The following is a 24890-nucleotide window of genomic DNA, read 5'->3' as shown; positions in this document are numbered from 1 at the left end:
ACGTCCTCTCCAACTAAACTGGGTTATCACATTGGATTTACTGCAAGAAGCCCGTTACCCGAAAAAGTCTTTTTTTTTCTTGATAAATCCTCTTTGTAAGCAGTCTGTTATAAAATGTAAGAGAGCTTCTAGTCTTCTCAGCTTAGTTCACCTGTTGTTTTCATACACCTGTGCTTGCAATTTCTCCTAAGCATAGAGAAATGCTTAAAAAATTACTACAATCTAAATATTTTTTCTAGTCAGCCACAACAATGTAGGCAGAAAGTTCCAACTTGTTTTAAGGATTGTCCCACCTTTGTAAGGATATGTAAAGCTTTTCAATAGCACTGGTCTCCACCACTTCAAAAGGGCTTTGGTTTGTCTTGGATGTTACAAAGTCACCTCCTACCCAACCTCAGCACATTGTGTCATGGTCTTACAGAACCATTCAGGCTCCAAATGACCTCCCTGAGAGCACTTTCAGAGCAACAGAATGATGGAAATGACCTTTGCATACAGGTTTATGGGGAATACATATAGAATTGTACAGATTACAATAAATACAGCACCGAGACAAAGTTTTATAACATAAAGTGTGGCAAAACAGGCCTCAAGAAAATATACACAGCACCAAGTAGTATCCACTTTACTTAGAAACCAGTCAGATTTAGGTCATCCTAAGATATTCCAAAAGGCTGTGTTGACATTGTGGACAGAAATAAAAGCATTTTCTTTCAGCTGTTAATGATACTTGATATTCCAAAATTTCAGTAACTTCATTCTTATTATAAAGTTCCTTACTTACAACTTAATTTGTAATTAATAACGACTACAGTGCCCCAATGCCTGCAGTGACTGCGCTTTAACAGCTGATGGCACCAATCACCTCCAGAACCCGCCCGGCTAAATGTTGGGTTACATCCCTCTATGGGAATGTTGGACAGTAATTTGATGGGAAAGCAAAATGCAAATGTGTGAACAACAAAACCAGAAAAGAAAAACATCGTCATAACAATACAGCATCTTTCTGGAATGTGGCACTCATTGCCAAACCTCGTCCTGTTTAGAATGTATGTGTGTGTATACAGATCTACGTTCTTACATTTTACCACGCCACAGGCAAAAATTATATTGGATTCAAAGAGACCACTTCACCTTCAGAGAGGAAAATGTCTCTATTTCTACTTGGAACTCAGCATTGAGCATGAATTCCCAATGTGCTAAGAACTACAAACTCTGGTTTGGTTTAAAAGTTTCAGAACAGGGACACAAGTAGCTTCATGGAAATAATATTTTATATTTTTATGTTAATCGTTTCCTGGTGTAGCATATAAACACATTAAACCAACATATGTACAGCTAGATACCTGACCACAAAAGATCCATCCCCCCTTAGGAGGAGCCATTTAATGAACACCTACTAAAAACTAACTTCACGGTGAGGAGATGGACAAACAACTGGGAATCAAAGAGGGGGAATTTGGAAGATATTTACCTGGGTGTGGGATGGGAAGAGAAGAAATAAATTATTTACTTCTTTGTGCCACAGCTGGTCAGTGTTGCCAACTCCAAGCGTTCAAAAGGCCGGTGAAGCCCCAGAGCTACGCTTTAAGATCTTATCCTTCACGTCTCATTTTAAGGCTTTTTAAAGTAAAAAACGTGTCCTCTGTTTTCTATCACAGCTAAGGCTGCGGGGATGGGGGCTGCACTTGGCCCACCACGAGGGATAAAAGTTAAGGTTTCTTTTTTAATTAAATCCAAGACAACACCAGAACACGGCTATGTGTTAAACCCAAACTTCTGGGCTGTGAAAGCGTTAAAAGGGGAAGGTTTTCTGGGAAAGGTTTCCTAGGAGAGCGGGAGTTGCCTGAGTGGCAGACGGGCTGTTCTGAGAAGAGCGCTCCCGCCGCCCTTCCTAAAAATGGCGCCGCGGCTGCTTCCCGTCGCGGGGCGGTGCCGTCGCGGGGTGATGACGTAGGCGGTGCGGAGGGAGCCCGGGGATTCCCCGCGGTGTTGTCCCGGCCCGGCGCCATGGCGGGCCGGAACGGCTGGCGCTGATGGCGGCTCGCTGGGCAGCCCGCGGCTCCGGGCAGGGGCTGGATGAGTTCACCGTTCCGGCGGAGAAGAGCCGGCTCCTGGAGGGGAGCCGGGGCCGCATCGAGGGCTTGTTCGAGGTGCGGCTGGCGGTGCTGGGGGCGCAGGGGGACTGGCGGGCCGCCCTCCCGCCGCCCGGCCCCCCGCCCGCCGCCGCCAGGATCTGGGTGCAGCTGGAGGGCGGCGGGAAGGCCGTGCGCAGCGCCAAGGTACAGCCCGGGGGGAGCCGGACACGAACGGGGCTGCGGGGAGGAGGCCCGGGGGGCTGGGGGGGAAGTCAGCGCTTTCCGGGGATACGTGGATTAGAAGGGGGTGGTCAGTAGGTCAGAGAGGTTCTCCTGCCCCTCTGCTCTGCCCTGGGGAGACCACACCTGGAATATTGTGTCCAGTTGTGGCCCCTCAGTTCCAGAAGGACAGGGAACTGCTGGAGAGAGTCCAGCGCAGCCACCAAGATGCTGGAGGGAGTGGAGCATCTCCCGTGTGAGGAAAGGCTGAGGGAGCTGGGGCTCTGGAGCTGGAGAAGAGGAGACTGAGGGGGGACTCATTCCTGGGGATCAATATGGAAAGGGGCAGTGTCAGGAGGATGGAGCCAGGCTCTTCTGGGTGACAACCAGTGACAGGACAAGGGGCAATGGGTGCAAACTGGAACACAGGAGGTTCCACTGAAAGAGGAGAAGAAACTTGTTGGGGGTGAGGGTGTCAGAGCCTGGCCCAGGCTGCCCAGGGAGGTTGTGGAGTCTCCTTCTCTGCAGACATTCAAACCCGCCTGGACCCCTTCCTGTGGAACCTCAGCTGGGTGTTCCTGCTCCATGGGGGGATTGCACTGGGTGAGCTTTCCAGGTCCCTTCAACCCCTGACATTCCGCGATTCTGTGAAACCGACGCGGGTGTGTCCGGGGCTGTTGACACGGGACGGGCCGCGCGGGGCGGGGCCGAACGCAGCGGGGCGGGGGGAGCTGAGGGAACCGGGCGAGGGCCGGGTTAAAGTGCGGTTACGGTGTGCCGAGCTGCGTGTGTGAGCATCTCTCTGATAGGCTGGGGCTGTTGAGCTGGAGAAGCTGAGAGGGATCTGATCAATGTGATCAGTACCTCAGGGTGGGTGTCAGAGGATGGACCAGACTGTTCAGTGGTGCCCAACGCCAGGGTGAGGGGCAACGGGCACAGACTGAAACACAGGAGGCTCCATCTGAACATGAGCAGAAACTTCTTTGCTGGGAGGTGCCGGAGCCTGGCCCAGGCTGCCCAGAGCGGGTGTGGAGTCTCCTTCTCTGAGACGTTCGAACCTGCGTGGACACTAAATTAGTGTACCCTGTGATTAAGGTACAAAAGACGTACCCATCATTAACCATAAATGCTTTCTGAGCACCTGCAGAACAAGGGGATATTATTCAAGTTTTAGATCTCTCTGCACGACAGGAGGGAGGCAGAAGACGAAGTGATACATTGTTTAGAAGCAGAGCACTTAGTTTATATTTAACTAATAGTCAATAGACATATTGTAAGTACTAAACAATTATAACTAACATCATCAATTATTTCTTAGTATAGATGTATGTCAAAATTTCCAGAAATTGTAATACATATGTAAGTATTATGTGAATTATGTGAGTATAAGCAACGTAAGAGCATCCGGTTGCTGGAGCACTCATGGAAGATGATCCCCTGAGCTCCCCAGTGCTGTCAATAAAATAATGCTGCTTAATAGCGTAGTTGACTCTGCTGTTAGGTTTATTTCTCAGTTTCTCAGTTTCCTGTGTGATCTGCTCCTCTTCATCCCTAAGCCAAGCTGTTTCTCAGGGCTGGTTGAGTGTTGCCATGTTTCACAGCTGCTTTACAGATTCACCTCGGTCTATGCCAGGCAGGAGCTGTGTAGTAAAGCTCTTGCTGACACCAGGCAGAGCTGATGTTCCCCAGCCTCAAAGCTGCTTCACCCCCCCTGATTGCTGGGCAGATTATTTTCCTTTTAACCAACCACTAAACAAGCTGAGAGCGCCGTGTAGGCTGTTTGTGGCTCTGTGATGCTTGTTGCTGTGAACCACAGAACCGTTTTGGTTGGAAGAGACCCTCAAGATCACCGAGTCCAACCATAACCCAGCCCTGGCACTGCCCCATGTCCTGAGAACCTCATGTCCGTCTGTCCAACCCTTCAGGGCTGGTGACTCCAGCACTGCCCTGGGCAGCCTGTTCCAATGCCCCACAGCGCTTTGGGGAAGAAATTGTTCCCCAGATCCACCCTCAACCTCCCCTGGTGCGACTTGAAGCCAATTCTGTGAAGTATCTTCACAGAAGTATCTTGCTAAGTCTGTTGTACAGCTGACCTTTGGGGGGGCTCAGCATTAATGATGAAATGAATATTACTCAGCAATAGCTATTTGAATCATGGGATGACAGTGGCAGTGCGAGCACTGGCTAGGCAGAAGGCAGCTTTCAAACCCAAAATCTCAATATATGAGCATTTGTCTGTACGTTTAAATACACATACATTTCAGCGGGCATCTTCACCATGTGTTTTGAATTCACAGGCTGGGCAGTCCGCTTTCAAAATCTTGATTGCTTGACTGTGTAAGGCATAAACAAGGAAAATCCTACAAATGTTGAGAGTTTTGAATTATTTGACACTGAAGTTGTCTGTAAACCAATTTGCTTGTATATTTGGGAACAAAAACTCCAGAAACTTTTACAGGTAGCTGCAGGACAACTTTCCTTTTTTCCAGAAAATTAAAACCTGAATTACAGCACAAGATTTCCATCTTCTAATCTCTGCTTTTCCTAATAACATACAAAATATTTCCTACTCCAAATACTTGTAAGGGTGTAGGAGACTTGACTGACCTTACCTGTAGAGCAGTTTTCAGACCTTATCTGGAGGGTTTATTGTGTAGAAAGTACGAACAATTGCATGTCTTTATTGTTGCCCTTTAAAAGGTTTTGTCATAGCAATGGTACCTGTGCTGCTGGAGGTGGCAGGAAGTGCTGTGATGTTTTTCATTACCTTGCTTTGGTTTTCAATTGCGTTTAAAAAAGAAGTTTAACTTCCGAGAGTAAGGATAGATAATAAAATTCTGGTATACTTGGGAGTCTGCAAATACAGTGAAACTGGTTTCACTACATTACAGAATTTTAAGCACAGGAAGAGACAGTTTGGGGAAAAATCATGCTACGTGGAAGAAGAAATAGTATACGGTATGGACAGAGTTTAAACGCTGACACCATTAAAACAAGGCAGTGTGGTGAGTTTACCTGTGTTACCTTGTAGGTGTGAGAAATAGCAATGGGTTGGGCTTTTTCTAAATCTGTTAAAAACCTCAACTTCTGGAACACAGAAGTACCTGGAGCCTGGAGTTTCTCAGTCATTTGTCACTACCATCTGCTTTTTCAAAGGCTCCCGTTGGAAGCTGCCTTGCTGTTGAGCTTTTTGGGTGTGATTTTCTTTGTAAGTAGGTGTTCTGGCAATTGTAGTTTTAAAATACAGATGTTTTACTTCCTTAATAAGGGAATCGAAGTCCAGATAGAGGGTTAGTCATTTGTTTTTGGCATGTTTGGTTTTTTAGTATAGGATATCCTTTAATGGGTGGTTACTGCTGTGGCTACTAGTAATGTTGTGCTGTGCCACAGGATCCATGTCTTTTAGTCAGTAAGTGTAGAATGAGTATCATACAATGACACCTTTAAAATACAGGATAGCTACTGCTGTGATGAGTCTTTGGAAATGCTCTTTAGAAACTGTTTTTAGAAGTTCGGTTCTATGGACGAGGTGGAATTCTTTAGTGCAAGCTGTTTGTTTGTGAAGTGTGTGTTCTCTGTGACCAAAGAATGGGGGTGGGAATATAAATCTTTTGACTTGTCTTTTAAACTCTTTAAGCTACAACTTACATACTCTGTTACTATCAGTTTCAAGTAAATTTATTTATAAGCAAGAGGATACAAAACAAAGTTATCCTTCTAGATCTGTTAAAAATAATTTCAGATCTCTTTGGTTTTATCTCTATTGTCCAGTTTGCCAACAGTATTTACTTTCTCACCTTTCTTAAGCTAAGTTGGCTTTATTTTCGAATGTACTCGCCTGCTCCTGACCTGACCAAAACTAACTGTAGGTATTAGCTTTTCACAACTATTGACTCTGCTGTCTTTTTCTCCTTCTAGGAGTATATCAAGGGACTCTGTGAACCCGAACTGGAAGAAAAGGAGCACTACCCAAAGGACATCCACTGCATCTTTGTAGGTGCGCAGAGCCTGTTTCTCAACAGCCTGATCCAGGATACCTGTGCTGATATAACAGTGCTGGAAATAGGATTGCTCAGCATTAAAGGGGGTGCAGAAGCTGTTGTTATGGCTCAAAGTCACGTTCAGCAGTTTGTGAAGCTTTTTGAAAGCAATGAAAGCTTACTAAGCGACAAGGAATCGGAGATTAAAAAGCAGTTCAGACAATTTGTGGAAGCACACGCAGATAAATATACAATGGATTTACTGATTTTGCCCAGCTCACTGAAGAGAGAACTCCTGAGTCTCACACAAACGGAATGTTGTGGAGCAGAGAGCAATGTCATCGATCTCACGGGTTCTGAGAGCCCGACAGAGCTGGTACCAAACAGAGATGGAAGAGCAGATGGCGAGGAAGCCAGAAACAACGCCGGGACACCCGTAACCGAGCTGACAAAGCAAATGGACACCGTGCTTTCTGATGCTCCCAAAACAAGTTTTGTTCCCATAAATGTCCCCCCGTTAGAGGCGGTGGTGTCTAAAGAAAGGCAGTCCTGTAAAAGAAGATCTTCTGATGATGAGGAAAGGCTCCCTAAAAAGCAGTTCTCTTGGGGAAATGATCAGGAGGTGGAATCTGCTTCGCACAGTAATCCCTCAGACAGCGATGCAGTTATTGATCTGCTTTCGGACAGCTGCAGTGAATCGGGTGATCCCGGTTGTTGCCTTAAAGAAGGTGATGATATCAGTGAGGAAATGGAATATAAGATCCTTGTGAACTTCTTCAGAACGATGGGATATTCACAAAATATTGTAGAAAAAGTTATTGGTAGCCTGGGACAATCTGTGGAACCATTAACATTGCTAGAAGAAATCGAAAAGGAAAATGTAAAATTTCAAAAAGAACATGAACAGTCCTCTGAAAAGCCTAGAACTATCAATCCTCCTTTAGGAAGTAAAGCAAATAATTCACAAAAGCTGGAAGACAAAGTAATTTCTAGCAATAAGAGTCCACTCAAATCCAGCCATTCTTCAAAGGAGACAAAAAATGAATATCACAAATTTAGAGATTCACCAAACCTGCACATCGATGCAGAAGATAAAATGCAGATGTTGGTGGGCAAACCTGCTTCTCCTTCCAGTAAAAATTCACCTGTATGCAGTAAACAGAGAGACAGGTATTGCCCTGCTAAGAATCACAGTTCGAGGTCAAGTGATCTAGAAACTGATGGCGTTGTAACTATTGGCACCGCACAAGCTGGAGCTCTCAAAGATGTTGATTTTGTAGCCCGAGGGAGCTCAGATGTGCCGTGTATCTCAGCTAAGACTAAAACTGCAGCTCAGCAAAGATCTGCAGGGCCCTCCCCTGTACAGAACAGTCATCCCGGCCTTGAGGAGCCGCTGGGCCACGGCAGCTCCTCTGCTCACGCCAGAGCTCTCACCCAGCGCCTTTCCCAACCCTGCAACACTGAAAATCCCCTCCCAGAGCACATCTTGTCTTCACAAATCCACCCTTCGCATCCTGAGAGAGAGACAGCGGGAGCTCCCAGACGTCACCCCGACCCTTCCGTCACCGGAGTGCAGCGATTCCTGGACTCTCTGAAAACGCCGTACAGGCTGGAGTTGAAAAATGAACCCGGGAAACCCTATTTAAAACACATCATTATTGATGGAAGCAATGTTGCCATTTCGTAAGTATTGTGCTGTTCAGCTATCTCTTTATTAAACGGTCGATGAACTTTCAAATGAAATAGGGACTAACAAGTTGCTGTTGCATACGTAAAGTTTTTTCTAGCTTGCTTTTGATCTGGGTACACGTCTTTTAGCTTCTGGTAATGGCTGCATTGGTAAGTTATGATAAGTCTTGATAATGAAAAATTATGTGAGATTGACTGTAGCCGTTTTAATTTCCAACTCATAACAAGTTTTTCTTAGTCTCCGGTGACAGCATTCGTTTCCGACTGACTTGTTTGGAGTTACTGTTCTTTGTTGAGATACCGTGCGTAGAAGGAAATTGAGAAGTTTTTAGCAGGTGCACTATGTGACACTTAATTCAGTACACAAATCCAGCTAGAACAGTGTGGTCGTAGGGTATTCTATTGTGAAATAATTCTTGTAGCATTTACTTTTGGCTTAAAAAAATTACATAGTCTGAAGTTGAACAAATGCAATAACCAGTTAAAATAGCATAAGGAAAATCCCTGATTTTTTATGTAAACTTTGGTTGGTAATTGCAGTGCTCTGGAGAATATTTTCTGTCAAGCAGTTAAGACTTAACTTTCCTGCTCTGGTAGAAGTTTATGAATTCGTAAAAACGGGTACCTCAGATTTGTGAAGCCCACATACTAAAAAACCTGAAAAAAGAACTTGAGCAGAAGGCAACGAGACATAAAACTAGATATACATTAGAGGCAGATGAGATCACTCGTAAGCAACTGCAGTGAGCTGTGCTCCATTGCAAGCGATTTTGGGCCTGAAACTTGATTTGCTTTGCACACAGCTAAGAAAGAAGTCGAGTTACCATCCAGTTAAGAGTATTTGGGGTTTTGGGTGTGTGTGGTTTTTTTCTTTACCTTTTGCTCTTAGCATTTTGTAATTTTAAAGTGGAGGTTCTTATACAGAAGTAATGTATTTGCCCTTTAACAACATTACACAGTAGTGCTTGGGTCGTGTTACTTTTTGCAAGTGTTGTGTCCCCCTGCATCAAAGTTTGAGAACGGTGTGTGCATGGGCTCGCACGCCTGTCTGCTGCTCCTCCTGAAAAAAGGTAGGAGAACAACAGTAGGCAATTATGGAGCTGCTGGATAATTGTGACAGATTGGCTGCCAAGGCACCGTGCAAACAAACCCTGTGCAATGGGCACAGTTAGTACTGAGAAGATCAAGAAATGCCCTTCATTGGCTGTGATGCAGGGCTTTTCCATTATTGTCAAGATTTTCTAATTCCTTTTTTTTCCCCGCAGTGTTTCTATTGTAGATGACTGTGGAGGGCATTGCCAATTACGGTTCTCTTTTGCAAGTTTGTTATAACTAACTGAAATAGCAAAAATCAATTAGAAGAGACATAAAATGTTCTGCTTCACTTGATTCTTTAACATTTGCCTCATCCCAGCTACCCCTGAATTGATTGCTGTTCTCCAGGCAGCGGCTGGGATTTGTTCTTTTTACGCTAAGTAATTTTGGCAAGCACGCCTGTCCGAAGGTTTTGTCATTGTTTGCTATGGGGCCTTTTTTGTCCTTTTGGAATATGCAAAGGAGCAATGACAAGTGTAATATTTCTTTTTAGTGAGGAAGTGGTAGTTTTTAAGAACAAACTGCCTGACTCCTGCTCCACTCATCAATGCAACAATAAGAAAGAATAAACTTACTGTGAGAACTTGCTAGGGAGTTCGGAGTTCCTCTGCTGAACTAAACCCTTCCCAGCGCAGAAATCAGTTCTCAGTGATTCAAACGATGCTGCCAGAACCACAGTGGAGCACTTGAACAAAACGATAGCAATTCTGAGAAAGATCATCTGTATCCCCAGACAGAGTGGGAAAAGATTGGGCTATTTAAGTGTTTCTTAAACACTTGAACTGTTTTTAAATATGGATTTTACTATTGGAGATGGGAACTCCTGAAGAGCCTCCTATCAGCTGTATTATATTGTATTGAGTTGTAACTAATTCTTGACAAGGTTGTTCTCTAAGAACAGACCAGAGTTCTACCAGTGATCCCCTTTGGCTGAGAAAAACCACATCTGACTGGTTCAGGTACACATATATGTCTTCTTCTTCCAGCTATTAGATGAATGAAGCTTCCCAAAAGAATGGGCTTAAATGCTGTTCAGAGGAAGAAAATAGTCTTTTAAAAGACTATAATGTGATGTATTGTAAGAAAATGTCAAGGCCTGGCCTAAAATGAATGTAACGTTTGGGGCGGCTGGCAGCTGGTGCAGTTTCCCAGCAGTAACCGTGTGAATGAGGTCTGCACGTACACCACACACAGTTGTGTCAATGGGAGGAAAATGGATTCACAGAGAGGGATAAAGGTGCCCTGAGATATTGTTCTTTTCTGATTATGAAGGATCTGCTTTAGCTCCTAAACATTTCACCAAAATTGATGGAATAGCAAAACTTCTTCAGTTATTAGGGAGAATAAATACTTCTAACTCCCTTTTCTCTGTGATAGGAATGAATTTTGCTGGAGGACAGAAATAATAAATCCTGTTGTCATTTTGTGAAGCGCTAGTAAAAAACTGTTAATATTATTTTAGCAAATTAGGGAATCAATCTGAACTTCTTCCCTTTATGTACAGTCCCAGCCTGAGGATTTCTGCTTTGTACCTTGGTATTTGCTGATAACTTATGGAAACTGTCAGATGATACCTTGACATTCCTAGACCTGCTGTTCATTCAGAAATAATTCTGCTGATTTAACTTGATTCGTACAAGACTTGATTCATATAAAAACCAGATCTTGCTTTGCTTGTTCTTTCTTTGACCGGCCTCTCACGTATTTGCACGTGTCCCTGCTAGATCCCTTTTCCCCCCATTCAGAACAAAACATACATTTTTGAAGATTATTAGCTTTGGGTGCAGTTTAAGGACCTAGCAATATAGAAATGTTTGCAGTTAGTCTGGAAAGTCTAACTGCACGGATAAGGCATCAAAAGTCAATCTAAATAATGTCTGCTGCTTATGAGAAAGAATGTGGAAAGATTTCTGAACATGTAACCGTTCCTACCAAGGGATCATTAGGGGAAGAAGGTGATGATCATCCTTACAAATTTATTGCCCCTGGGGTAAAGAGCCCAGAGCTGGTCCCTTAGTGACTGGCAACAGTAAAACTTTTCAGGTCAATCACTGGAGGATTAATTGAATTAATAGCTTGATGTTTTCTATCGTTTTATAGTCTTGCTAACTTTAAAAGGGAAGCCTGACAGGACCCATAACTCTTGTCACTGCTTTAATTCAATTACAGTGGCTTGTTGCAGTAAATAGTTCTTAAAACAGACTCATTTTCTCATTGTTCAGACTCTTATTTAGAAAACAGTGATGTAAAAGTGCAAGTCACAGCTGAGTCATGAGCTTTATAAAACGATTTCCCAGACGCGTTAGTGGAAGAGGAATGCAAATTGTTGAAGTCATCGATAAACTAACGACTATACTACATCCTCTTTGTCTTTTTTTCTTTTAGCATTTAGAGATTATTTTTTTCCTCTGCATGTTTCTTTTATTGGGGTTTTTGTCTTTGGTGTTTGGGGTTTTTTGAGGTTTTGTTTTGTTTTAAGAACAGCCAAATACACCTGAAACCAATGAACTAAAAGATGGTACATAAACATCTGCCTATCTCTCTGGCTGCAAGACCACTATAAGCAGTGATCTCCTGACTTTTTGTTGATGAACCACGTGAAAAACTCTGCTTATGAAAAGCAAAGGACAGAGAACTGCCTCAAAATAGCAGAACCGTTGAGATATTTAAATGTCCTATTAAATAAGGGGGGCCTGGGGTTTTTTTAACATAGGTATTCATTAGCTTCCTTCTGGCTGAATAAAGCCTCATGATTTTGTTATGTCTTAAAGTGAAGAATTGTTTTCAGTTTTGCTTTCAATTGTTTTCGGTTTTGCTTCTCAGTATCTTGAGGCTACGGACATTTGCAAGAAACTGAGGGCTTTTTGCTCTTGCCGTGTGTGACCCAGTAAAAAGGGATCTGTTAAATCTATCCCATGGATCTCCTAATGCCAGCTGCACTTGCAGTGTGCTTGGCGAAGGGTGGCAAGCCCAGAGTTCACTCTGCTGCTAACAAGTACTTTTAACATTACCTCTTTTTAGGTGCTGAAAACAGGCCTTTCAGGGCTGACCCAAACATCCAGGGAGTTGTTTGGGTAGTTATCAATTGAATTTTGTTAAAATGTGGAAGAAACTCAGAATGAAAGAATAATTGGATGGAATTATATCTTGCTAGAATTGTTTGCGAATAATGATATGTACTTAATTTAGTTACAAAACTAAAGGGAAAATGTTACATGTCCCGGAAAGCAGCCTGCTGTTTGCTGCTTTGTGCTCCTTATCATCTCTTGTTTAACTTAAGAAATACCTGTGTAGGGTCTTCCATGTTTGTTAAAGAACTGGGACAGCCAAAAGTGGTATTTACAGTGGCGGCTGGGGAACAGATACAGTCTTTGAGTTGGATGTCCTATCTGTGGTAATTTGCCGTCCTTCAGGTGTTTACCTAGCTCAAATAAAGCATTTCAGATTTCTGCTTATCTAGCAATGACATGTTTTTGCGTATTACAGCTCACCTTAATTCTATGTCTGAATTGCTAAAGTTAAATATTAAGCTTCTTTTTTGAAGTTGCTACAGAGCAAGAGTTGGATCATAGAGGACAGATCAAGAGCTGCTGTTCTAGGTGTCAGTGTTTAAACACCAGAGTGCTCTGTTTAGTTCAGCAGGGTTAAAGCTCCAAAGCAGGAGAATGGACGAGTAGCGATGGCACAGTTTTCGACATGATCGTCAGGACTGCTGCATCTCTTCAAGTCCAATTGAGAGCCATTAATACAGTGAAAGTATTTACCAGAGGTTTCCAGTTTATTGAACAGGATACTTGACTTAAAGTGAAAGGATGATGGCTGCATTTTAAGTTCATTACCTAGAAGGTTTTACGAGTAATAAGTCTTCTGTGATAATTATGCTCCTTTATTTGACTGCTCTTGACATCAAGAACACTTAATTTTATTATGGCAAGTCTGGCATAGGATTTTTTTTTCCTCCAGAAACTCTGTTAGTAAGTCAGATACTTGCTTTTTATCATTCAGGTGTAACTTATTGATTTTTCTGCCCTTCTACATAAAACATTCCTCTCCAAATTCAGAGAACCTTAATAGATTTATATTTTGAGCAGGATATGTGAATAGAATCATAGAATGGTTTGGGTTGGGAGGGTCCTTAAAGCTCCCCCAGTGCCCCCCCTGCCATGACAGGGACATCTTCACCAGCTCAGGTTGCTCAGAGCCCCGTCCAGCCTGGCCTGGGATGTCTCCAGGGATGGGGCATCCACCACCTCTCTGGGCAACCTGGACCAGGCTCTCACCACCCTCACTGGGAGGAATTTCTTCATTATATCTACTCCAAATCTCCCCTCTTTGAGTTTAAAGCCATTGTCCATGATCCTATCACTACAGATCCTTGTAAAAAGTCCCTTTCCATCTTTCCCGTAGGTCCCTTTAGGCTGCACTAAGGTCTCCCCGGAGCTTCTCTTCTGCAGCTGAACACCCCAGCTCTCTCAGCCTGTCCTCCCAGCAGAGCTGTTCCAGCCTCAGGTCATTTTTGTGGCTCCTCTGGCCCCTCTCCAGCAGCTCCATGTGTGTCCTGTGCTGAGCACCCAGAGCTGGACCAGCACTGCAGGGGGGTCTTACCAGAGCGGAGCAAAGGGCAGAGTCACCTCCCTTCACCTGCTGCTAACGCTGCTGGGGATGCAGCCCAGGGCACAGTTGGCTTTCTGGGCTGCAAGTGCACATTGCTGGGTCATGTTGAGCTTCTCATAAACCAGCATTCCAAAGTCCTCCTCAGGGCTGCCCTCAATCCATTCTCTGGCCAGCCTGTATCTGTGCTTGGGATTGCCCTGACCCAGGTGCAGGACCTTGCCCTTGGCCGTGTTGGACCTCCTGAGGTTCTCATGGGCCCCCTCTCAAGCCTGTCCAGGTCCCTCTGGATGGATCCTGTCCCTCCAGCACATCATGACAACACTCAGCTTGGGGCCTTCAGGAAACTAGCTGAGGGTGCACTTGATCCCACTGTCCGTGTTGCAAATAAAGATGTCAAACGGTGCCAGTTGCAATGAGGAACACCTGCCAGCACTGGTCTCCACTTAGACTGTTGACTGCAGCTCTTTGAGTGTGACCATTCCTTATCCACAGAGTGGTCCATCCATCAAATCCTTGTCTTTCCAATGTAGAGTCAAGGATGTCATGCAGGACAGTGTCAGATGCTTTGCATGAGTCCAGGGAGATGACATCCCTTGCTGTTCCCATATCCACCAGCGCTGCAGCCCCACTGTTGAAGGCCACCCAGCTTGTCAGGCACAATTTGCCCTTGGTGAAGCCATGCCGGCTGTCACCACTTGCTTCCTTATTTTCCGTGTGCCAGTGCTACTGAAGGCTGAGTTTCACTGTAGAAATGTTTCCATGGAGATGTTTTAAAGAATTCTCCTTTTAGAAGGTTTCCTGGTAGGCTAAAGTAGGGATTTAAAGATAAGATTCCATTCAAACTAGTAAGGCTCACTAGTAGGCTTATAACATACAATTGCATGTTAACTAGGAGACTGGTTTACAGTATGAATACCACTTGGTTACTACTCACTGTTATGAGGAGCACTTTGTAGTGGCTCAACATTTAACTCAAAACATAGAGTATGTGCTACTTGTAAGAAACACTTTGCCTGTTTGTGCCATCGGTTCTGAATCTGTCTTTTCTAGCCAAATGCATCTTTGTTTTGTCCAAGTGTAGCCTCTAATGTGTGAAAACCTGAGCAGAAAAGTTTCTGCATGAAACTGGGTTTAGCCTTATGTAAGATGCTAATAGGTGTTCTGTAGGAATTTATTCTTGATATTTTTTTTCTGTCTTCTGTGCTTTATTTTGAGATTCTGTTATTCTCCCAAATCCCAGTTCCCAGAAACTGGTTAGTCAGTGAATTGCTAAAGGAGGAGTTCCTGCCGTCTGTTAAATGGAGATATAGGGTTATTGGGGTAGTTCAGATGGGGGGGACCTGGGACCTCCCAGGGTCATCAACTCCAATATCTGTGATGCTTGTTTTAGACAGTAGCTGATTTTTCTGTCAAGTCACTTAACTGAGTTGCAAAACCAGGTCATGAGCATCTAATATTTTTTAATGGGGAAAAAAAAATTGTTACCACTAAAATACAGTGTTTTGAAAATCTTTCTTCAAAGAAATTTCATTATTTTGCTTGAAAACAGTAGATCAGATTGTTGAGATGGAGTGAAGGCCCTGATATCTTAGATTATCAGAACACTTCTGGGATGTGGTCCTTGGGAACCAGTTGAACCAGAGCTGTTCTGGTTTGTAGTGGGACTATTTGGAACTACCACAATCTTGGATTATGGGCATTTTAAACTATAATCAGTAGGCTTCAGAAACCACCACTGTTTTTAAAGCTAAACCCACTCGTGATGACTCAAATATCGTGCCCACGAAGCTGAGCTGTAGAACTGCAAAGTGATGTTTCTATTCTCTTCTTTTGCTGAGGATCTTTCCACTTATAAGATGCCTCGTCTGTAACATCCATCTCCCTTTTATTTTGGTGGGGCCGTATGTGTAACTTCCAGCTTCAGTTTGCAAAGGGTTGTTCCATTTTCTTTATACTCGTAGTACTAAAACTAATGAATTTCTCCACTTTTCTCTTTCTTTCGCCCTCAGTCATGGTCTAAGGAAATTCTTCTCCTGTCGAGGAATTGCAATAGCTGTTGACTATTTTTGGAAACGTGGCCACCGAAATATCACTGTGTTCGTTCCACAGTGGAGAACAAGACGTGATCCTTTCATTACAGGTGAGGGTAGTAGTTTCCTAATATTTTTATTAAACTGCATTGTAACTATTTCTTTGGACGCTTCTGCAAAGAATGAATGGAGAAGCAACACTTCATAAAACATTAAGCACCAGCAGTCTGGGTGCTCAGCGTAACTGGGTTTCCATACACAGTGTGAGACGCTGAAATGTTATTTCTGTAGATTAATAGGTACTAAATAGCCCATCTTCTCTGCTAATCATACCTCAGACTAATGGCCAAATCTTTGTTTTTAAGAACAGTTGTTTCATGTTTTAACAGAGCAGGATTTCTTAACACAGCTCCAGGATGTTGGAATATTGTCTTTAACCCCTGCCAGGATGGTTTTAGGAGCAAGAATTGCTGCTCATGATGACAGGTATGGACTGGACATGGTTTCAAAATCTTCCTAAACATGCGACTAATGGTTGTAAAAGCTCAGAACTTCATGAGTGGTTGTGTTAGCTCGTTCTTCGACCTGTCTAGACAGAGAGCTATGCATCCAAATGAAGACCGAGCTCTACTTCTGTTATTTTACTGTCCTAAAAAACATTTCTGCATGTAATTCTCTAATAATACTGTACATGCTGTTTTCAGAAATTCATGGAAAATGGTAAATTTTCGTTGCAATTTTAACAAAAAAAGAAATCCACACATTTCAAATGTCATCACTTGCAGTGAGTCAGAAACTAGTCTTCTAGTAATGTTTTTATGCTTTCCTGATCATCCGTTTACCCCAGAATTTTCTCTTCTGTTTGGGGAGCACTAGCATAAATCAGCTACTCACCAGGTACGATTTTGTTAGGTTTTTTCCTCGATGCCATTGTGGCATACAGACATAGGTGTGTAATTGGAGCAGTGTAGATTAGTACATTTCCAAGTTAAATTGAGCACCAAAATTCAACTTCAAAACATGGGGATCATCTTTCAGTGAACAAGACAACAGTAAGGGGTTTTTGTTGGGTGTTGGGGGAGTTTCCTGCTGCTTAAATCACCAGATTTTCCCAGTCTTAAGACACAGTTACAAGCACACGCTGCTTAAGGTTTTTTCCGCAACCAGCTGCATTCTGCATGGATGAGCAGTTCACAGCTTTGAAATGATGTTTTGCAGCTCATTACACTACATTGGATTCCTTCCTACTAATCATTGTTCCTACTTTCATTTTCTGACTACAAAATTGCCAGGATTTTGCATCATGGGCATGCCTGGTTTTGTTAGATTGTGCGGTCATGGACCTGATTGCAAAACTTGGTATGCCAAAGATATATCAAGTAGTGCACTTAATTTATCTTCCTTGTTAAAATACAGCAGTTCCTGGAGTCTTGCATCTGGGCAGGAACAACCCCAGGTTCCAGTATAAGTTGGGCAATGACCTATTAGAGAGCAGAGTAGGGGAAAGGGACCTGGGGGTCCTGGGGACAGCAGGGTGACCATGAGCCAGCACTGGGCCCTTGTGGCCAGGAAGCCAATGGTACCTGGGGTGGGTTAGAAGGGGGTGGTCAGTAGGTCAGAGAGGTTCTCCTGCCCCTCTGCTCTGCCCTGGGGAGACCACACCTGGAATATTGTGTCCAGTTGTGGCCCCTCAGCTCCAGAAGGACAGGGAACTGCTGGAGAGAGTCCAGCGCAGCCACCAAGATGCTGAAGGGAGTGGAGCATCTCCCGTGTGAGGAAAGGCTGAGGGAGCTGGGGCTCTGGAGCTGGACAAGAGGAGACTGAGGGGGGACTCATTCCTGGGGATCAATATGGAAAGGGGCAGTGTCAGGAGGATGGAGCCAGGCTCTTCTGGGTGACAACCAGTGACAGGACAAGGGGCAATGGGTGCAAACTGGAACACAGGAGGTTCCACTGAAAGAGGAGAAGAAACTTGTTGGGGGTGAGGGTGTCAGAGCCTGGCCCAGGCTGCCCAGGGAGGTTGTGGAGTCTCCTTCTCTGCAGACATTCAAACCCGCCTGGACCCCTTCCTGTGGAACCTCAGCTGGGTGTTCCTGCTCCATGGGGGATTGCACTGGATGAGCTTTCCAGGTCCCTTCCAACCCCTGACATTCTGGGATTCTGTGTGATTCTGTGTAATTCTGATCTCTGAAATAATAATATTGTAGCAAAAAAAATGTACAAGGCAGCAAGTTGGTGTTGTTTACATACTGATTTTTTTATATACACCCAGAATTTCATATAAAATACTAGTACTTACAGTTGTGGAAATGAGTGTTGCTGCACTTTCATCAAAAGTGTACGTGATCCTTTAGAAGGACACCATCCATTTTCTATCTGTGATTCTGTCTCTGTGCTAAAATAGTTTCAAATGGCAAAAAAGTTTGTTTTCAGACAGGTAAAAAAACCCATGGGCTTTCCTTAATAAATCAGAATTACCTTTTGTCATCATTTATTTAACAACAAAATGGCAGCAAGCATTGTCAGAGCAAACATCTAACCTGCAGAACACCGACATTAGTGCTAAGCACAAAAGTACATGGAAAGAAGTTTGTGTTGGAATGTGTAATAAACACTGTACTCCTTTGTAAAACAAACCGTTTAACTCTACAAATATTTGCAATCTGATAATCCTGTGGGTTTTGAGGATTTTGCTTGTGAGGGTTTTTTAATGGAAAAAAAGCCTCCCTTGGATACTCTGCTTCACTAAATAAATGCATCCTGCCTAAAATGTTGTTTAAAGTTATATGGTGGGTCAAAACAGAGTCATTTCCTAGCAATCAAAGTGCATGTTTTCATGCACTTCACAGATCACTCCTGGATGGTGAGAGGTTTGTTTTCCTACATCTTTGGGCAGTTTTCAGCACAGCAGATTGTCTTAATGGCCTTTGAAATTAATTTTACAGGTTTTTATTACACCTTGCTGATAAAACTGGAGGTGTTATTGTGACTAATGATAACTTCAGAGAATTTGTGACAGAATCACTGGCCTGGAGAGAAATCATTCAAAAAAGGTAAGTACTGTATTCCCATGAAAGCTCAGAAGCTTGTCTGCCCTTACAGTTGTAGGCACTGGACCTTCATGTAGGTTTCTTTATTTTTAATTCATCTGCCATGCAATTCTGGTAGAGCCCAACAAAGTACCGTGTGCGTTTCATGGCTTTGATTCGTGGTCTTATAATCGTGTGCTGACTAGTCCAGTGTCCCTGTTATTCACACATTCTTCACTGTATGTGTGTTGATTGCTCACAAAAGCAGGAGCGGGGTGGAGCAGCCACGCGATGTCACGTCTGCAGCTCCATGTCAGGCCCTGCAGAGCAGACGCTTTGTGGTCCATTCTCGCAGGCACTGGTGGTTACAGCTCGTTTCTTCAAGGAGAGATGAAGCTGATGCAGACACACAGTGTCACGGTTTCAGAATCACTCACTCTTTGCTGTAGTACAAGCATCACTAAACAAAATAATGAACGCTTGCAACACATCCCTGCAGTCATTTCCCTGCAGTTGATGAGTGTCCTTTGGGTTGGATGAGTTCATGTCAAATATCCAGCCTCAGCCTGGGAATTCTCTGGGAATTACAGTTTCTCCTGTGCACCTGCTTGCTTTTTGTTGTTTGGGTTGGGTTTTTTTTTCTCATTTGTTTGTTCTGTTTTGTTTTTCTCCCCCCTCCAGTTAAATCAGCTCATTTGACTATTAAGGTATGATCTTCTGTTGCCCACATTTCCCTCAGAGTCGCCCTGACATCTTCTCAGGGCACATCTACCGCATCCACTGGGGTCTGTGTAGGTCTGACGAAATAAACAATTGAAAACTGCCCTGTGTTCTCACAAGATAGCTGGGAGAACATGGAATTGTTGTTGGCTAATCACGTGGGTATTTATTTCTTGAGTGAATTCTGTACAGTGTTCTGTTCTCCTACAGAACTTTAGCAAGAATACTTAGCACGTCATCCTGAGTCTGTGGTTTTTTAAGAGCTTGTGTTAACATCTATTAGTTTTACTTCAGGGGAAATTCCACTATACCAAATTCTCTGGTTGCAGACAAATGTTAGTTGAAGTGGTTTCCTTCAATGCAGATTTTCCCCCTCCCAGAATGAAAGAAAAACGTTTCTTTGTGCCTTAAGTGTAAACAGCTAATGCAATGTTTGCTGGTCGCCTGGCTTTCTGATAACATCTGCATTTTAGCTAGGTAGTTGAAGATCCTTACAAGGAAGGGGAGTTAGAACAACCTGAAAATCTTCTCTAATTGCCTAGAAAATTCCACTCTCATTTTGCAAAAATTTGCAGTCATCCAACACTTGCTGTGTAATGGGGAGAGTTCACAGAAGCTGCCATTGATGGTTGTGACAGCGAGCAGTGGGTGACGAGCTCGGTGGCTCCTGCTGTGGTGTGAAGTGTCTGCTCTGCGCCGCCTGGCCTGGCCGGAGCTGAGGGCTGTCCCGTGTCACACGTTGGGAACAGATAATACTGACAGAACTCTCTTGCAGGTTGCTCCAGTACACTTTTGCTGGTGACATATTTATGGTTCCTGATGACCCTTTGGGAAGAAACGGGCCTAGATTAGACGACTTCCTTCGAAGCGAAGGCTGTTCTAGGTATAAGCACTGTTTTCACTTTTGTTTGAGACAGTTACAGTTTCGTATTTGAATAAACTGTTTTCCTGGGTCACTTGAAGACCTCTTTAGATCTGTACAGAAGAGGTGCAGTAAAATTAAGCAAGAGCACTGCAGGATGCAGTAACTTAACAAAACCATGTTTTTCCTTTTACGTCAGTCTGTTCAGAAACTACTGGTGACATTTGCAGCTAATCCAGATCTCTATCAGAGCCAAGATAAGTAAGACAGTCCCTTCCTCTGAGCTTTGATGGTGGTGGCTTTCGCACAAAGGTGGTCCAGACTCTGTTAAGGTCACACAGAACCACCAGTGGATTGGGTTTGTGGGAGTCTGGCATCCTGTTAATTATGGTGATGTCATTTAAAACAACTTGGTTAATCACTTACTCATAGTGGGGCAATAGGTGCTGCAAAAGAAACACTCTACACTCGCATTCTTTGTCACGGGAGAGGCATTTCACTTCACACTATACTGTTCATAAAGAGGCATTGCTGTTCAACGCATTTGTATTTTATTCATAATCTTAAATATTAATAAACATATTGTTCCTTTAATAGAGTTGTACTTTTAAAATGTGCATATATTCACAATACGAATTTGCTTTGCATTAACCGCCCAGACTTGAGAATGGGTTTGCTCTTTTGCACAAGCAAATAAGCCGCTCTTTGTTCTTCTTTCACCACCTTAGGAATTATAGATGCTAATGATAGTGAGGAGTATTTAGAGAACTTTTAGAAACAAGAGAGGTAAATAAAAATCGGCGATAGAAAAGGCAAGCTGTACTGAGGGATTAATACCCAGAATAAGCAGAAATCTCAGCTATGGAAACAATTGAGGAAAGTGAGACAGTAGGTCACAGGTTGATTTGAAAATAAGCATGTAATTTTAACAGGAAAAAAGCAACTCCAGTAGGAAATGCTGAGAAAGTATTCAAGCTTTAATATAAAACCTTTAAGAGATACCGTTTGGAACGCTGTGTTTTAGCCATCTGTGAGCAAGAAAAATAAAGTGAAACCAGAATGTGTTCAGAGAGGTGACTGGTGGCTGTAGATGTGGAAAGAGACTCTCTTGAGAAGACTCTAGGAGAGCTTGATTTCCAGTCTCTAAACCAGGAACTGGAACTGGGCTTTGGTTTTGGGGGATGTGTGGTGGGCTTTTTTAAGACAGATAACAGGTGCGAGTGTAAAGAGTTAATTTTGTTCCTTCCCTGGGACTTTTCTACTTGAGTTCAGCGATGCAGAAAGCACCAGTGGCACCAGGAATTAGATCAGAACCTGGAAGGATCTCAGGCCATTAGAGAGCCTCTCCACGTTGAGTAATGGGAGGTGTCGCAACCTAAATGATTTTAAAATTGGGCTCTGTAATTTAGAGACAGTTTCCCTTGGTGGTAGGAAACCGGACTAACTGGAGTCCCAGTTCACTGCCTTACCTGGTGGCATCTGCAGTAGACTTGGCCCTGGATTTTGTAGTGCTTGCAGTTTAGAGCAGCAAACTCTTCAAAGTCTGAAATCTCAATAATTAAGGAAGAATATTCAGATCATGAAATTGTTGGAAAACCTCATTGCCCCTTTAAGGGTATTACACGGGATCAAAGGCTTCACCTAATTGTGCGCATAGCTTATGGTCATGAGCAGAAGTAGCCGAGGGCTCGTCTTGGGGAGCATCTGGAAGCCCCTTCGGTCTGTCAGCATTTTCACATGTCCCGAGTCAGTCTGCGTGTCTTCAATGTATCTTTTTTATCCATTTAGCTCAATAATGCTGATGTTGATACTTCGGTAAAATAAGCTTTGACTGTGGCGGTATTATGTCATGTAACGTACTCACAGCATCTTGGAACTAGTCCTGTGTGATGTTGTTAGTCGTGCCACATTCCAGTTGAAAACTGTTAAACCTACTGGTTTGTTTCACTTTGAAAAAATGCTTATCATTTGATTCCAGTAAGTAGCCGAGCAGCAGTGACCTATAGGACTTACGTGCATTTTTGCTTTTGTGTGTTTGTACAGACTGGTAGCATCTTTACCTTAATTTAATAAGAATTTCTATTTTGTTCCGTAGAGGTTTTTGGTCATCAAAAAAGACTTTACAGAGCAGTGAACAATACTCTTCGGAGTCACCTTTCTTTGTACCAGTCCCCAAACCACCCAGCAGCAGTCAGCAGCCTAAAAACTGGGGAGATGCTGATCGTCCGTCAGCTTGGCTTCCGATGGAAACAAACATCAAGGCTTGTCTGGCGATTCCGCCCCAGAGATCCGCCTCGGAAACTGTCCAGCTCCGAGAAGCCCTGATAAACATCTTTCCTGATGATGAGCAGAGACAGAAGATTGATCAAATCCTAGCTGATCATCCATTCATGAGAGATCTTAACGCACTGTCTGCCATGGTGCTTGACTGAACTTTATACGGGGGGTTTTATTATCACAACTGATCTGACTAAATTTGAATATCAATGTGAAGAAAAAAGTGACTTTGTGAATATGCAGAACCTAATTTTATTTGTATAAACAAAGATATTTTTTGTGTATGTTCTGTTGCTAATAGATGCCAGTTTTGGGTAAATTAAAAACTGCTGCTACTACAGATTTGTAGTAATATTTTCTATGAAAGAAAAAAATCTTCCGCTTCACTTGAATTGCTTGTTGAAGCAGTAGCAGTTCTAAAGAGCTGTTATCACTTCAAATAGCGTGTTAGCACTTTTTAAAAACCCCTTTCCTCAAATGGGAAGAAATCATGTCAGAGGCTTAAAACTTCCTCCTGCAGCTTCTGATCTGTTTCCCAACGCACACATACCACGCTGTAACACAAACCATGCGCCTGTCAGAGGCCGTTCCTGGTGTTTCATAGCAAACCTGTGCTCTGCTGGTGCCTCCTGCACTTAGGAACTTCAAACTATTTCTCCATGGAAATAAACCAGGCCATTTTAATATTTTCACATATGAAGAGTTCTATGTGGTGTATGTGTGAGCCTCCTTTCCTTCCGCCTGCACGGTGGAGCGTGGAAACAGGCGCTTCTCCTGCGGGTGTTGGCAGCGGGTTGGTGACTGTGGGGGCAGTGGGCGTTCGTGTGCCGCTCAAGGGCTGTCACACCGGGCGTTTCACATCTGGTGCTTTGTAAAGATCAACGGGAAGGCTCTGAGAAGTTCTGATGTGCTCGTTCTTCTATAAAGAAAGATGACAGGCAAGGCATAACGATAATTGTAAGAGTGTTACAGATAACTCCAACTGTGTTTAGTTTTCGTTCGCGCTGTACCAAACAGCTGTGACAGGCTGAGAGCCGCCGGGAAGGGGCTCCGAGATGATCCGAGGACGTGAGGAAAGGCTGAGGGACCCTGGCTGGCGCAGCCGTGAGGGGACGCTCAGCACTGTGTTCCAGTATCTAAAGGTGCCATGAATCAACTGGAGATCCCATTGGACAAGGAGTCCATGGAAAAGCTGCGGGGCGATGGGGACAAGTTACTCCTGGGGGGATTCCCATTGACACAGGAGGGAAACTTTCCCCCATGAGATCAGCCCTTGGAATCGTCTCCCTGGGACAGTGCTGGGTTCCCAACATGGGGCACTTGGAAGATGCAGCTGGGCCAGCTTGGCCAGACCGGGCTCATGCCAGGACAGCTTGGGCCAGGTGATCCCTGTGGTCCCTGACAACACGGGATTCCATGATTCTATATTCTGTATGTTATATGAATGACTTAGGGATACTAAGCAGCGTTCTGGTATTATAGGCAGACAAGAAGCTTTGTATGTATGGGAAAAATCTTAGTGCTGATGGCATGAAAACCATGAAAATCCATTTGCCTGTTCAAGCTGTTTGAGAGATACTATGCGAGAGTAGGTAGGAGAGGGAAGGTTTCCATTAGAAAGTGCAAATACACAACTCTCTTCAACGGACGATATTTGTTATGTTTTAAAATATGTGAAACCTACATTGGTTTTGAAGTTGGAAATTCTTTTTACCATCAATGCTGTTTCAGAATAAATTTAGTATCTTTTACAGTCTGTGCTGTTACCCGTTTGACTTTGCCCGCCTGTTCTAAACCCAAATGCTGTGCTAAGCTACTAACGAACGTGATGCTGTTGATGTAGAAGTGGCATTCTCTCTTGTGCAGAGCTCGTGTGCTGTAGTTAACAGCCAGCTCCAGCCCTTTGGATCTGTCCTGGGATCTATCCCGAAAGTAAGGTGAGAAAAAAGGAACATGGTAGAGGGAAGCTGAGCAACAGGACCACTTTCAAGAGCAGCAGCAAAGCGACGATTACTGTGTGTCTGTGTCTCTCTACACGCTTAAGCCTGTTTTACCTTCCTTTTAACCAGTTTCTGGTGCTAAGTGTTCACATTAGAAAAACCAAATTAGACTGTAAAGAAAATGCAAGCTACAAAGCTCATGTTAAATTCTGTCATACTGAGCCTTATCCTAAAGCATGAGTACAGCAGCTTTCTCTCCAGTTCCCTGGGATCTGATATCAGATTTCACTTAAAAGCAAAAGGGCTGAAATACAAGTGAGGGTGGAGAAAAGGTTTGAATATGTTTCTACATTCAAA

General features: G+C 43.6%; 1 protein-coding gene across 2 annotated transcripts; it reads left to right on the top strand.

Annotated features, from left to right (window-relative positions):
• Nucleotides 1–1964: 1964 nt before the first annotated feature.
• On the top strand, nucleotides 1965–24349 carry N4BP1 (NEDD4 binding protein 1). Of its 2 annotated transcripts, XM_071814432.1 has the most exons (8): nucleotides 2160–2282; nucleotides 5189–5302; nucleotides 6216–7960; nucleotides 15685–15815; nucleotides 16095–16191; nucleotides 18651–18758; nucleotides 20230–20337; nucleotides 22412–24349. In XM_071814432.1, the coding sequence occupies exons 3-8, from the start codon at nucleotides 6402–6404 to the stop codon at nucleotides 22746–22748; spliced, it is 2340 nt and encodes a 779-aa protein (XP_071670533.1). In that variant the 5' UTR covers nucleotides 2160–2282; nucleotides 5189–5302; nucleotides 6216–6401; the 3' UTR covers nucleotides 22749–24349. The 2 variants fall into 2 exon arrangements, with proteins under 2 accessions (XP_065704396.1, XP_071670533.1); XM_065848324.2 differs by lacking the exon at nucleotides 5189–5302 and having other exon boundaries at nucleotides 1965–2282.
• Nucleotides 24350–24890: the final 541 nt, after the last annotated feature.

This window comes from Patagioenas fasciata, chromosome 13 (assembly GCF_037038585.1).
Source record: "Patagioenas fasciata isolate bPatFas1 chromosome 13, bPatFas1.hap1, whole genome shotgun sequence".
NCBI lineage: Eukaryota > Metazoa > Chordata > Aves > Columbiformes > Columbidae > Patagioenas > Patagioenas fasciata.
The sequence above is the reverse complement of the archived record's forward strand: the minus strand, read 5'-3'. Positions and strand labels throughout refer to the sequence as shown.

Coding starts and splice junctions, on each gene's coding strand:
- N4BP1 (XM_065848324.2), top strand. CDS start 2,037: ATGGCGGCTCGCTGGGCAGCCCGCGGCTCCGGGCAGGGGCTGGATGAG. Junction 7,961..15,684: donor GGAAGCAATGTTGCCATTTC/GTAAGTATTGTG, acceptor TTTCGCCCTCAG/TCATGGTCTAAGGAAATTCT. Junction 20,338..22,411: donor CGAAGCGAAGGCTGTTCTAG/GTATAAGCACTG, acceptor TTTGTTCCGTAG/AGGTTTTTGGTCATCAAAAA.